Raw genomic sequence first — 12,360 nt, 5'->3', positions numbered from 1 at the left:
ACCCACTATTACTTCAAAACCTTTTTTCATATATACATTCTTTTCATAGAATATTCTTTCCTGCAGCTTCTGGCTGCCTTCTCTCAGCCTCTCATGGTGCTTCTCTGAGAAACATCAATATCTCTTCCCTGTGACCCCAGGTCAGACACTTGAGGACACCGCCCAGAATTCCTGAAGCCTTCTCTGGGCTCAACAGACCCACCTCACTTTCCTAAGCAAGATGTGCTCGGTTTTTGACCACCTTGTGACCTTCTCCCAGACTTGTTCCCATTTGTTGGTCTCTCTCACACCAGAAGGCCCAGGCTGGACACGTTCCTCTGGGTGCAGCCGTGCAGAGGAGCTCTGTACATCCCTTAAGCTGCTGCCTGTGGCTCTGGTACCACAGCACTGTATTCAGCCTGGTTCTGCTGCCTCCAGGGCTCACTGCAGACCCGAGTTCCCTCTGTTCACCACAGATCTGGCTGTCCCCTGCCTGCCCAGGCCCTTTCCCACAGGGCTCCTGCTGCTGCTGGCCAGCCAGCCATACTGCACAGCACGCTCCTTCCCCAGCTCCTTTCCTGACATCTCTGTGTGTCCCCTGTCCCCCAAGCTCTCATCAAGCCAGGTCTCCAGCTTGCCTAGGTCCCTCTGGAGGGCAGCCTTGCTCTCCAGCACTCCACTGCAAAAGCAGGCTCCTGCTCTGGGTGTCCTTCCCAAGGACTCCCCACCCCACTGCACAGATTCCCAGGGGCTCCCTGTCCTGCCCAGGTCCTGCAGAGTGTGTTTGGTGTTCCTGGCCCAAGGGACAGAGCTGTCACGGGCTGCCAGCAGCTGTCCAACCCCTGGAGCTTGGTGGCCCAGGCTGTCCTACAGCTCACTGCAGCCATTCCCCCTGCCTTTGGTGCCTACATTTGCCTGCTGGCATTGTGGGAGAGCCGGTGTTGGAGCCTCACCAAAGGCAGCCTCAGAGCACCTGGCTCCCCTTGGCTGTGCAGACAGGCAGCACTCAGGCCTTTTGGATGTGGTTTTTTGTCAACCCACGCTGGCAAGTCCCACCCACCTACTTGCTTCCATGTGCCCAGATCCTCACTCTTGGCGTTTTTGAAGACAGGCATAAAGTTGTCCTTTCCACAGTCCCAGGAGACCTCCCTCAGCTGCAGCCTTTCAAAGGCAGCAGTCTCAGGTTGGCCTCCTCCACTTCAGGTACTCAGCAGGACCTGGCTCTTGGCATCCAGCACAGCACCCTATTGATACAAATATGAATACGACACAAAACCAAATATAAACATTTCTAAAACAGTGTTAGTTTAATAATAACACTGTAATATAGAAGAATTCCAGACACTCAAAAAAATTTAGTTTTACCTGAAATGATGGTCACTCCAAGAAATACTTGAGGATGTTTCAGCTGTCACATGAAACAAGAGCATTAAGCAAAAAATAGTTTAAAAAATATAGAAGCCACAGTAAGAAAAATTATTGTGACCACTGTGAGCAGATGATGGCTGTGGAGATTTAATGTCCAACCAGGCATGAATAAATAGTGAAGTACCTCACTTATTCAAGGTGACATGTTCAAAAGATATACAAGTAAAGCTCACTGGGTTATTGCCAGATCCATAAAGAAAGGGGAACACTTCCTGCAGAATTTAAAAGCACCATGCTCTTTTTTATCCCCCCAGAGAAATGTGACAAAATCTTTTGCAAAACTTTCTCACCATAAAATTCATACCTCAAGATCAGATTGCAAGGTAGTAAAACAAGGCAACTTATTTTAAATGAAAAAGCCTCTTTCTTAAAGGAAATGCCTTTTAGTTATAAGTAGATGGGCCCAGTGTAACATTATCATCAGAGTCCAAGAGGTGATATTGACTGGGCAATGTCCATGCTAGCTCCTGTCTTCTCTTGCTATTTGACCAGAGCTGGAAGGAAAGATTTTATTACATTTTGACCTGAAGAAATGAGAGACACACACACTAGTGAACCTGCAGTAGCTATAGAAGACCGTATCACCATTATTTTTCTTTTTGAAAAAAGCAGTCTATAAAAGATATAAAGATCTATAAAAGATATAGTCTATAAAAGATATAAATCTTCAATCTGCACAGACTAGTTGACCACATTTCTGTTTGATAACCCTTTGTGAAAATCTTTTGTGATACAGAGACCATGATCCAGTCACTCATCCCAGCAGAAAGTTCCTGCTGATGTGTCTGTATCTGTATCTAGCCTGGATCCTTCTTTTTCTGCTACAGAAAGATGGCAGTGCCAGGTGATAATCCCCAACCCACAGAGTGCCCTTATAACTTTTGACTTTTCATACGGGAACAACTTGCAGCTCAGAGTGCAGTCACCAAATCTAGAATAATAGATGTACCAAAGGATATGATCCCATTACTGTAACCTTATTACCTTAGTGGTTTCCACATTTGATAACTTACTCAAAAAGCTAACTGCACTGCCAATATTATATTGCCATACTTGTTATCTGTTACAACAAATGCATGAATTTCATAGCCAGCCAAGTGTCATGATGTAACACTTCAGAAGAAGGTATCCTAACATTACAAAAAAGCTGCTGTGTTTGTCTAAGTATGATACAACTTTTCTTTCTCTTGCAAAGCTCATTTTTAAAAGGAGAGATGCCAGCAGGCATAATGGGAGGATTTACCATTTTTCCTGTAATTATCATCTCAAATGCTTGGTCCTGCATTTTGTATACAAAACTTTGGTGGCAAGCAGAGTTCAGCACACAAAATATAAGTTAACACACAGTTTTGATTAAGAATCTTCCTTGGTTCATAATCACATTTTTTAGCTTCTTATATTTTACGAATTAATTCCTTTCATTGCTGAATGACATAACACATTCCTTTACCCTTTGTGACCCAAATATTTCTCCATTTTAAGATACTCTTTGAAATAATCAGCTGTCCAAGAAATCTACAAACACTTAAGCCAGTCCCCTCCTTTTTTGTATTTCATAGAGGAACATTTTCAATTGCAGAAACCTGTAATTACTTTAAATTTCTTAACATCAACAGTAGAATATAAAAAGAAAAAAAATACTGTTTTAATACACAGACAACTCTTGTTTCCTGAAGAACTAGTTAAAATACAGAGTTCAGTAAACCTAGCTCATGTTGGACAGCAACAGCTCCTGACAGGATTAACTCCTCTGAAGGGAGCGAAGCAGTTACATCTGACTCCCTGCAAAGCCAGGCACGGACAGATGCACATGGCAGGGTGTCTGCCTGTAACCCTGTGAGTGTCAGGGTCCACAAAATTAATACAAAGTCAACTCTTCTCCCAGAGGATGCTAAAAGCTTGGATTCCCTTACTTACCCTTTGGTAGGTGGTTTTCCTGTGAATTATCCTCTCACACAACAACTGACAGCTCCACAGAACAGGGTAACTGGAGAGAATTACACTTGCAGAAAATGGTCTGTAAAATGTTGCTACTATGAGGTATATCTTGGTCTGTAAAATCTCTACTATAAAGTTTCTGAAGTTTTTTTTCTCTTGGCCTTCGTGGATTTGTAATGGCCCTGTTGGCTTTGTATTAACCTTAACAACCTTACAGTTGAGTCTTTTTACTCTTGTACTCCTTACTTTCCATTTTTTATTAACAAAGAGCAGGCTTTTAAAGAATAGATTAAGCTTTTCAGCAACAGAAAAGGTAAGTTCAAGGCTTCCCCACACACTTCCCTTCAAAAGCTTGCTGCTGGGTCAAGCAACTGCATGCTTTGCCCACACTCCAGAGCAATCCCTGGCTCCTAAGTGATCTGCTTCCAATCTCAAGTCTGCCCAGGCTGGTTTTAAAGTTAATCCTTAATCTCCATTAGCAATGGCGCAACCATGGTGTAGCATTTTGGTTGTACAGTAAAACACTCACATAATCACATACCTGTCTCTGCTGCATCTTCCTCTGAAACTCTGATGTAGTGAATGTTTACAGTCTTGCTGCAAAAAAGTCCCAGTAAAGGCTGTTACAGGCTGCAGTGAGGAAGAGACATTAAAACACATGGGAAACAAACACAGGTTCTGTAATTACACTTTATTGCAACTCTGATGCTTTGTCTGCTCCTGAAAGACTCCTTTAGCTAAATTTGATTCAGGTGTTTTTTTTCCCTGTAACAATTAAAACACAATAAGCATGTAGAATTTTCTTATTATTTTATTGAAAAGGTACATTTAAAAAAATACACAGACATTTTACTATTATGGATTGCTGATAAAGATGCTCTAAAAGTTAATTCTCTTTTTTTTTTTCCTTCCTTCCACCTGTAGTCCCCATTATCATATAATGACTCCAGTCTGAGCACTGCATATTGATTCACCTTTATAAAAGGGTTGGGGAGGTAAGAAGATAGGTGGGACATTACTTCAATATATTCAGTAAACAGAGAATATGCTAAATTATAAATATTTTATGTTCTGTACATTATTGCATTAGGGAGCCACAATGTTATGCAGCATCATTACAAAGGAAACTAGTTAGAAATTAAGAAAACAGGATATTTACGTACAAACACACGGATCCATTGTCTTCTTGAACAACACGTGAGCTGTGGCAATGTGTAATTTAAAAGCTTTTTTTCTCTTTAAACATTGCTTAGCAACACCAGTGAAGAAACAACAAAAATAAGTTAAATGAAAGTAGCAAACAAGCAGTAATCTTAACTCTATGTTATATGGCTTTCTATTCTTGATTTCTCTAAATAAAGTATGACACAAAAGAAACAAAAGCTTCAGCATTGCATTGCTTTCAAACATTTGCACAGAAACAAAAAATATTAAAATCAGACATGGTACATCTGTAGTACTACACAAGATACACCAGTACTGGGGTCTAGGACAGCACACAGTCCCTGTCAACAAGAGCACATGAATATAATGGATGCAATTCTTTTTTGAGATGTTATCTGCAATCAAGCATTTGGTTCATCTGCCTTTTCCTTTTTTCCACATTAGATTATACCCCATTGCTTTTCAGAGAAGTATTTACATAGGTGTGAGGAAGACCCTAGTTTTCAAGTCTGTCAGGAAAATATTTTATGTTCCTTGATTCCAAGGTGCATCATACAAATGGAAAAAAAAAAAAAAGAAAAAATGAATAGATGGATGAATCTTTAATGGTACAAATTTTATGAGCAATTTAATTTTGAAGCAAATCACACTATTTTGATTTTAAAAAATAGAGACAGAGAGAAGACAGAGTTGTCTAGACTCCAAAACGCAGTGCTGCCAATGACGGATTTTATGATGTGCTTGAATGAGGTGTCATGCTGGATGGCATTGCAAAAGAGAAACATTTTAAAACCTCAACCCCTTTCCTGCTTTCCTTTGCCCTTTGTACTGGCCATAGCTATCTCTTTTCACATCAATAAATTAGTACGGTGCAAAGAGTATGGAGGCAGGCGTTGCCCGGATGGGCCCGTGGGCTGGCCTGAGGAGGGCTGGCGGAATTGCTGGTGCCTGGAACAGGGATGCCGAGGGCCGGGGAGGGAGGGACAGAGCTGAGGAGACAGCTGCAGCTGCAGCAAGAGGAGATGAGAGGAAAGCAGGTGCCAGCGGCTTAATCATGTCCTTCTGGAATGCAAGTTTTGCCTGGAATAAAACATACACACACAAGCAATGTAAATACAGTTCTCTCAACACCCAATTTTGCACAAGGGAAAAAGTGAACCCTGGCACAGGGAACACTGTGGCTTCTCACAGAAACCTCCTACCAGCTGCTTAGAAATGTTACCTGCACTGTCCTCTTACACCCAGGGTAATTAATGCAACCTAATCCTATATCTAAAGATAAAAAGATCTCTTGAGTTTAGAGACCATCTCACTGATGTTTAGAAAGAAGCAGAATTTGCAAGTGAGTAACTTTATATAAATTATAACTGTGTACATGAAATATTAAAAACACCCTCATGATTAAGACTTCAATATAAAAAGTCAAATTTTCCACTTGCAAAAATGAATTGTAGAAAAGTAGATTGGGCAAGATGGGAAGGTGGTATCAGGCCAGTCAGCTTGGCACCTTCCAAAGCAGACCTGCTCTTTTCAAAGTAGAAATATTATTTTAGATTGATGCCAAAAAGATTTTTTTCTGAAATATATGTATGGCTCTACATAGGATCTACAAGCATTGCTGGTGCTTGTGGTGAAACAGAAAATCAGAAATAGATGTACTCATATCTGTATCTCTCATTGAAAATGGTTTGCACTACAATCATTCAATTGTGGAAGCAAAAATACTCATGGTCCTTCCTTTATAACTGGTGGTCTCTCCTTAGGCAATAGATGACAAAATTATGAATATTAGCATGGCCAGAACCTATCAGGTGGGAAGACTTAAAAGAAGCCTACAGCATTTTCATTTGCCTCTAAACAATTACAAAGACATATCAATATTTTAGCATTTACAGGCTTTTCACATGCTTTCTCTTACCTACACACATTTGCATCTGTTTCTTTCCAACCTGTAAACTGGTTTTTGTGCCATAGGTGGCAAGCACTTCTCTCTAATGAACAATGGCTGTGTCATGAGCAAATAAACATACAGACTGTGCTGTGCTAAAGCCAGACTGAACCCTGAACTCTGGCTGCAGATGATCAGCAGGACCAGCTTGGGGGATTCCTGGAAGTGCAGGTGGGTATGACAGGGATTAGCTAGTGGCACAGAGACAGGAGAGGTGTTTGATAGCCAGTGACAGACATGGCCTGAACATACAGAATTCTCCTAAACACCTGATGGTTCTTTTGCACCAACTCATATATCCACACAGCATCCTGGTTTGCTGTATGCAGAGTATGAGCACTAGTATTTTTATATCTTAAAAATATCTTGATATCCTAATTCTATGTCCTTTTCCCTGACTGCATCCATCATAACTTAGAGTTATCTTAGGTGTGCAAAAAGAGTATACCCATTCCTGCCTTCAAAGAGAAGAGCCCTTGCCCAGCAGAGCCAATACTTTTCCATGGGGCACATGGTTCATTCCCCATTCCACTGATTGTCCCCTTCTTTCTAGCAGTAAATAACACTTGCAGTGCTGTCTGCATGCCTTGGACTGGGCAGACAGAACACATAACTATCTTCAAATCTGATTCCTGTGCAGACGCAGCCTGCAGGGCAAGAGAGGCTGCAGAAGCATCAGGTCTGTCATGTTCCTGTCTCTGTGTGGTGGGAGTCCCCAGGGTCATAAATTCACACAGACAGTGATGAGAAATAAAAATACTTACTGCTAAAATACTTGGGTTGCGCTGCAGTTTGTTGTAAGGACTATATTTAGGTTTCATAGGCTTTCCTGCAACTCTGTCCTTATGCCTTCGGCTGGAAATGTGCTGAAATAAATATCCTCACATTTAATTAGCTCTTTAAACATTTCTCGGTTTTGAGTTTGAAAGTGATTTATCAGCAGGATATGCCTAAGCCCCTGTTTGTAAGATAAAGCAGGTTCTTTATTGAGAGCAAGGATGAGTTTTGCTAAATTAAACATAACAATTTGGAGCATATCAAACAGAGAATCAGAAACTAATCAAATACAGCATATTTTGTGATTCAAGACAGGCTCTGCAAATTATTGATATTTTAGTATTTAGTATTTCCTTTTTCAACTTGAGGAGCTTTAAACAAGGCAGAGCTATAATTACTAGGTCATAGGGATATTCAGAAGTAACAGGTAAATTTCCATCTTGCTGATACTGTTCAGTTGTGTAAACAATTCAATATTAGCTGAAGGAAGAACCAGTACCCAGGGATATGTCTACACATGCATTTAAAATTATCTTGGAGCTAACTAAAAAACAGGGAATGAGAGGACACATTCACACAGCACAGCACCATCCAGTCAGAGATTCCCATTTGGGTACCAGAATCATTGCACTTGTACGGGCACAGCTCTGAACCCAGGGCTAATTGGCTCAGACAGAGAACAGCTCCACAACAACACAGCCACACTGTTAATGCTAATGTTGTTCTACATAATTCAGACATATCTACAGTATTACCCTACTGGTGATTGTCCCAAAACAATAGATTTGAGTCCTGTTTTCCTTCTCACATAGCATTAAACATTATTAGAGCAGACTGAAAACAGCACTGAAAGATGAATTCAGGGAACCTTACCCCAGAATTTCTTATAGTTAGGAGAAGAAGATTCAAATCCCTATCTTGAACACAGAAAACTTTTAAATGAGATCTGCTGTACCATTCATTGATACCCACACCTCTGCTTTTACAACTATCAAGCCCATTTTTCCCAACTAAAATAATAAGGTGAAGTTGACCTGTGATGAAATATTTAGAAATAGTTGTGGGAAGACAGATGAGAAATACTAAGTTCATTCAATATTCACCAACATGTCTTCACACAGTCCTATCCTACACTGCACCTACAACACTGTAGTGTAACTTCAACCAACAAAGAGCTCCAGAGACATGCAAGTTACCTGTTTAAGCTGAATTTCTGAATTAACATGGACATCACAGATTTCACAATGGAATGTCTTGTTCTGCAGTCCTGAGCCTTTGCTGCCATTCTGCACCTTCATTCGGGATCCAGGCCTAGGGTAAGACTTGATGGGACCAGCACCATTCCGAGCTTCAACCATGGTCTTGTGCTTGGAGCCTAATGGGCAAAGGGATGCAGGTGAGTTCATGATCCGCAGCACAAAACATTCCCTCAGCCTTGGGACTTTGTAACGTTTATCTTCAAGACAGAATGGTTAAAGTCACCACAGACTGGGACTAATGATCCCTCTTGTTTCAGTCGCTGTAGTTCCTGCATACTGTAGTTCCTGCATCCTTCATCTAAAGGCAAGCCAAAAGCTTTGTGCAAAAAAGGGAACAGCAGGCATGCTGGACCACACTGTCTGGTGCAGTGTGTGACTGGATGGCCAAAGGGTTTGCTGCTTATTCTTCTGCCAAATTCCACAGAGCCAGTGAATAGAAGAAAAGGGTATTAGCCAACACTGGGCAGGAACCACAGCAATCCCTCAAAACCTGCCTAGGAACTGTAATACTTCAATAAATATCCTCCGATTCAGATGAAACGGCTGTTTTACCCATTTCAAGAATGGATTACAGCTGTAAAACCAGCTTCAATGGCTTGTTAACAAGTTTTACATCACCAGTACATCATACACAGACAGAGCACACTAGGAATTGCTGCTTGTGGCCAAAAAAAAAAGACACGTAACAAATCTTCAATAATCAGAAGATTCTATGACATCTAGGAAACCTAATGAGCCCACCCTAAAATTATAAAAAAATCAAATAACAAATAAATTACTCCAAGTTTTACCTGCAAATAACAGATACTAATGATAATGAGATGAAACATGAAAGAGAGAAAACAGTGGCATTTTAGAAACCTTAAGTGTTGTAGAAACCACTATGATCTCACTGTGATCCTCAGTGTGAAGGTGTGAAGGGATCTGATTAGTTCACATGAACTGTAGGGATTTTGTCAACTAAAAAATTAGAGAGTACACGAAGAACAGTTAAAAAAAAAATAGGGAGTGCTTTAATAGAATATCAAAAACCACACAGGAAACTGCCATAAACAGGACTGGTGTTTTAACTTGCTATTGTAAGTTTTAACTAAAAGACACTTCAGTGAAGTGTGGCTACGCCCCTGTAATATTGAATTTTAAAAATGTTAATACACAGCTGACTTGTACCATGTGAATACTCACCTGTATTGTGGGCTTCTAGTTGTGAAAGGGAGTTCACAGCCACTTTGCATAATGAACAGTAAAGTAGTTTTTTGGCTTTTTCCTCTTCTGACTCAGTAACTGCGTTAGCAGCTCCGTTGGTGCTCTTGGAAGATGAGGCAGGTGCTGCAGGCGCCACTCCAGGTTTGGGAAGAAAAGGATCCACTTCTGCATTGGGCTGCTGACTCACACTGTTGGGTTTTTCGTTCCCTTTATCTTCTAAAAGAAACAAAATACATCTGTTGTTGTTTTATGCCACACATACAAAAAGCATACAGTAATAGTCCTGTGGGTTTAGTAAACATAGCACAACAGGAGGCTAATTTATCTCATTTTATAGAAGAGAGTAGAATCCTTGAAATCTTGTTAAAAGGCCTGCCACGAAATGTGTGTAATTTGACAAAAAGGGGTGATTGTTCTGTTTTTAAAGTTACCAGTGAATACCAATGGGCTCACCAAATTCATGGCAGCTGTTGTGCTGCAGGCATGGCCAGTTGAAAGGAGCCCAAGCAGTACCAAAGGAAGCCAGGGTTAAGGACTGGACAGCACTCAGAAACAAGCAAGGCTTTGCACTGAGGATTAAAAAATATTTCTCAAAAGCAATACATTTGCTTTTGGAAGGGCTCAAGTTTCTCAAAGTCACTGGGAGGACACTGAAAGGCTCAGCACTATCTTGACATACATTCCTCATTTCAGTTCCAGGAGTTATAGCACTACACATGAACACAGTTGCTAACATTTTCAGGTTTTTCCATGAACAACTCCCTATATATTTGTGGATCAGGTGACTTCTATGTGCATTCCTTTGTCACTTCACAGGCATGAGTCAATCACCTCTGCTCCTATGGGGCAGGTAGGCAGGTATTACTTCCTTTTGCAGATGGCGATCAAAAAGCACGAGATAAAATGTCCCAGCTGTGCCTACAGAGGAACTTTGTGCCAGAGCCAGTATTTAAAGGCTCCCTGCTTACATGCTGCCCCTCAAGGGCTCATTGCATTTGAAGCTGTTCAACTGCAGGCCTTGTGACCACAAGCCATATTAGCTGCCAGCAGTAAAACAAGCTCTGTCCAAAACTAGCACGGGACGGGAGGGGAGCAGTGCAGGGGTGCTGGTATGAGCAACCCTGACAAAACAGACAGGAATAAGTGTTACTCTGAACAGCTGGAATCAAATTTCATCATCTAAGCAAGTACATCTACATAAGAGCAGCCTCCCCATTTGAAACCCATGGCTTAATTTGAAATAGAGCTGAACTGACTTGTAAAACTAGGCTCTATTTAGAACATTTATTTTTTAACATGGACCCTTGCACTTTATGTTTACAGCTACCAGACTCTGTCTTAACATGTCTTTGTGTATCAGGCCAAGACTGTGCTACCAAGAACTCAGAAAACAGGATTGTACCCACTCAAGCGAACACTTGAACGTGTGTATGAACTATGAATAGCCATCCTGAAACTAACCCCCACAGTTGTTGGCATATTTCCCAGAAGTGCATTGCAGTACATCAATTTTAGATTGTTATAAACCAGGAGAAAGAAAACCCTAATAAAAGAACTATTATTTTTGAAAAAGCCCAATAAAAATACTTGGAAATTACACAATATGAACTGTATTAAACATACAAAATAGTCCAGTACAAAGACTACAATTATGACCAAATTAATGTTAAAACCAGATTCTGAAGGTATTTTGATTGACAAAGTATGACAAAAGAAACTGATGTTAAATTGTACTTCATAGGCTATTCACTTTTTAAAGTATCTATAGTAATGTCACATCTGCAAAAATCTAGAATACTTTATATGACTTATGAGTCTTCATAAAATACAGTTTCAATAAATAGCATTTGCTAACATTCTAAATTATAGAGTTTTCAATATGGAAAATTCTCAGAGGTGCTAACATCTACAAATGAAACACACTGAGCAGTTGTCATTTGCAAATTTACATTACTGGAAAATAGAATTGTTGTTGTTGTTCGGTTTTTTTCTATGTAATATTATGTCAAACTGCAAAAGGCGTAACACCAGGATACATGTGAACCAAAATGGAATAAAGGAAGTTTCCACAGTATTTTGCATTTCAAGCCTTAAAGGAAAAATACACCTACATAACTGCAGGCTGTATGTTAACTAACTACACTTCTAGTTTGGCTTTGGGGTTTTTTAATGTTGTTCCCCAGTTGTTTTTTTTTTAATGCAAGGATAAAAATTTGGTGCTTTTGAAACACCACCTGGAGACAGCAATCATCACCCCTGTGCAACAAGCAGAGTGCTTACCCTCCAGCCCACAGCCCCTGCATGCACTGATCTCCCTCACAACAAGAGGGAGCAGACTTTACTTGTTTTGCCATTAAGTGTCTGTGGAGTAAGATCCCAAGATATGGAAGAAAATCCATTTTACATGGGCCAGCAATTACCATCACAGTGATGGTTTTCCAATGCTGAATTTAACAGATGATTGAAAAAATTATAGATTTCATTTCCCACTTCTCCTCACTTAGCTGGTCAACAGCTGATGCAGTATGTTGATTTTATGATACTCCCCAGATTTAGTGTTTTCACTACTCATATTCCAACAATTCTGGAGTATACACACTAACAAGAAAACTTCTACAAAACCAGAGAGAAGTTACCAGCATGCAGCTGGGCTCAATTCTG

General features: G+C 40.4%; 1 protein-coding gene across 15 annotated transcripts in view; it reads right to left on the bottom strand.

The window, feature by feature from the left end:
* Positions 1–4,141: 4,141 nt before the first annotated feature.
* The window catches only part of ZNF385B (zinc finger protein 385B), a 155,968-nt gene continuing 147,749 nt past the window's right edge, over positions 4,142–12,360 (bottom strand). For all 15 annotated transcript variants that reach the window (XM_064434293.1, XM_064434290.1, XM_064434291.1 and 12 more), the window contains 4 exons: positions 9,679–9,915; positions 8,431–8,609; positions 7,222–7,323; positions 4,142–5,589 (listed from right to left, as the gene is read on the bottom strand). In XM_064434293.1, coding sequence (XP_064290363.1) covers positions 5,371–5,589; positions 7,222–7,323; positions 8,431–8,609; positions 9,679–9,915 — 737 coding nt within the window. In that variant the 3' untranslated portion in view covers positions 4,142–5,370. The remainder of the gene's footprint in view (positions 5,590–7,221; positions 7,324–8,430; positions 8,610–9,678; positions 9,916–12,360) is intronic.

Source organism: Passer domesticus, chromosome 10, assembly GCF_036417665.1.
Source record: "Passer domesticus isolate bPasDom1 chromosome 10, bPasDom1.hap1, whole genome shotgun sequence".
NCBI lineage: Eukaryota > Metazoa > Chordata > Aves > Passeriformes > Passeridae > Passer > Passer domesticus.
This window is presented reverse-complemented; position numbering and strand designations above follow the sequence as displayed.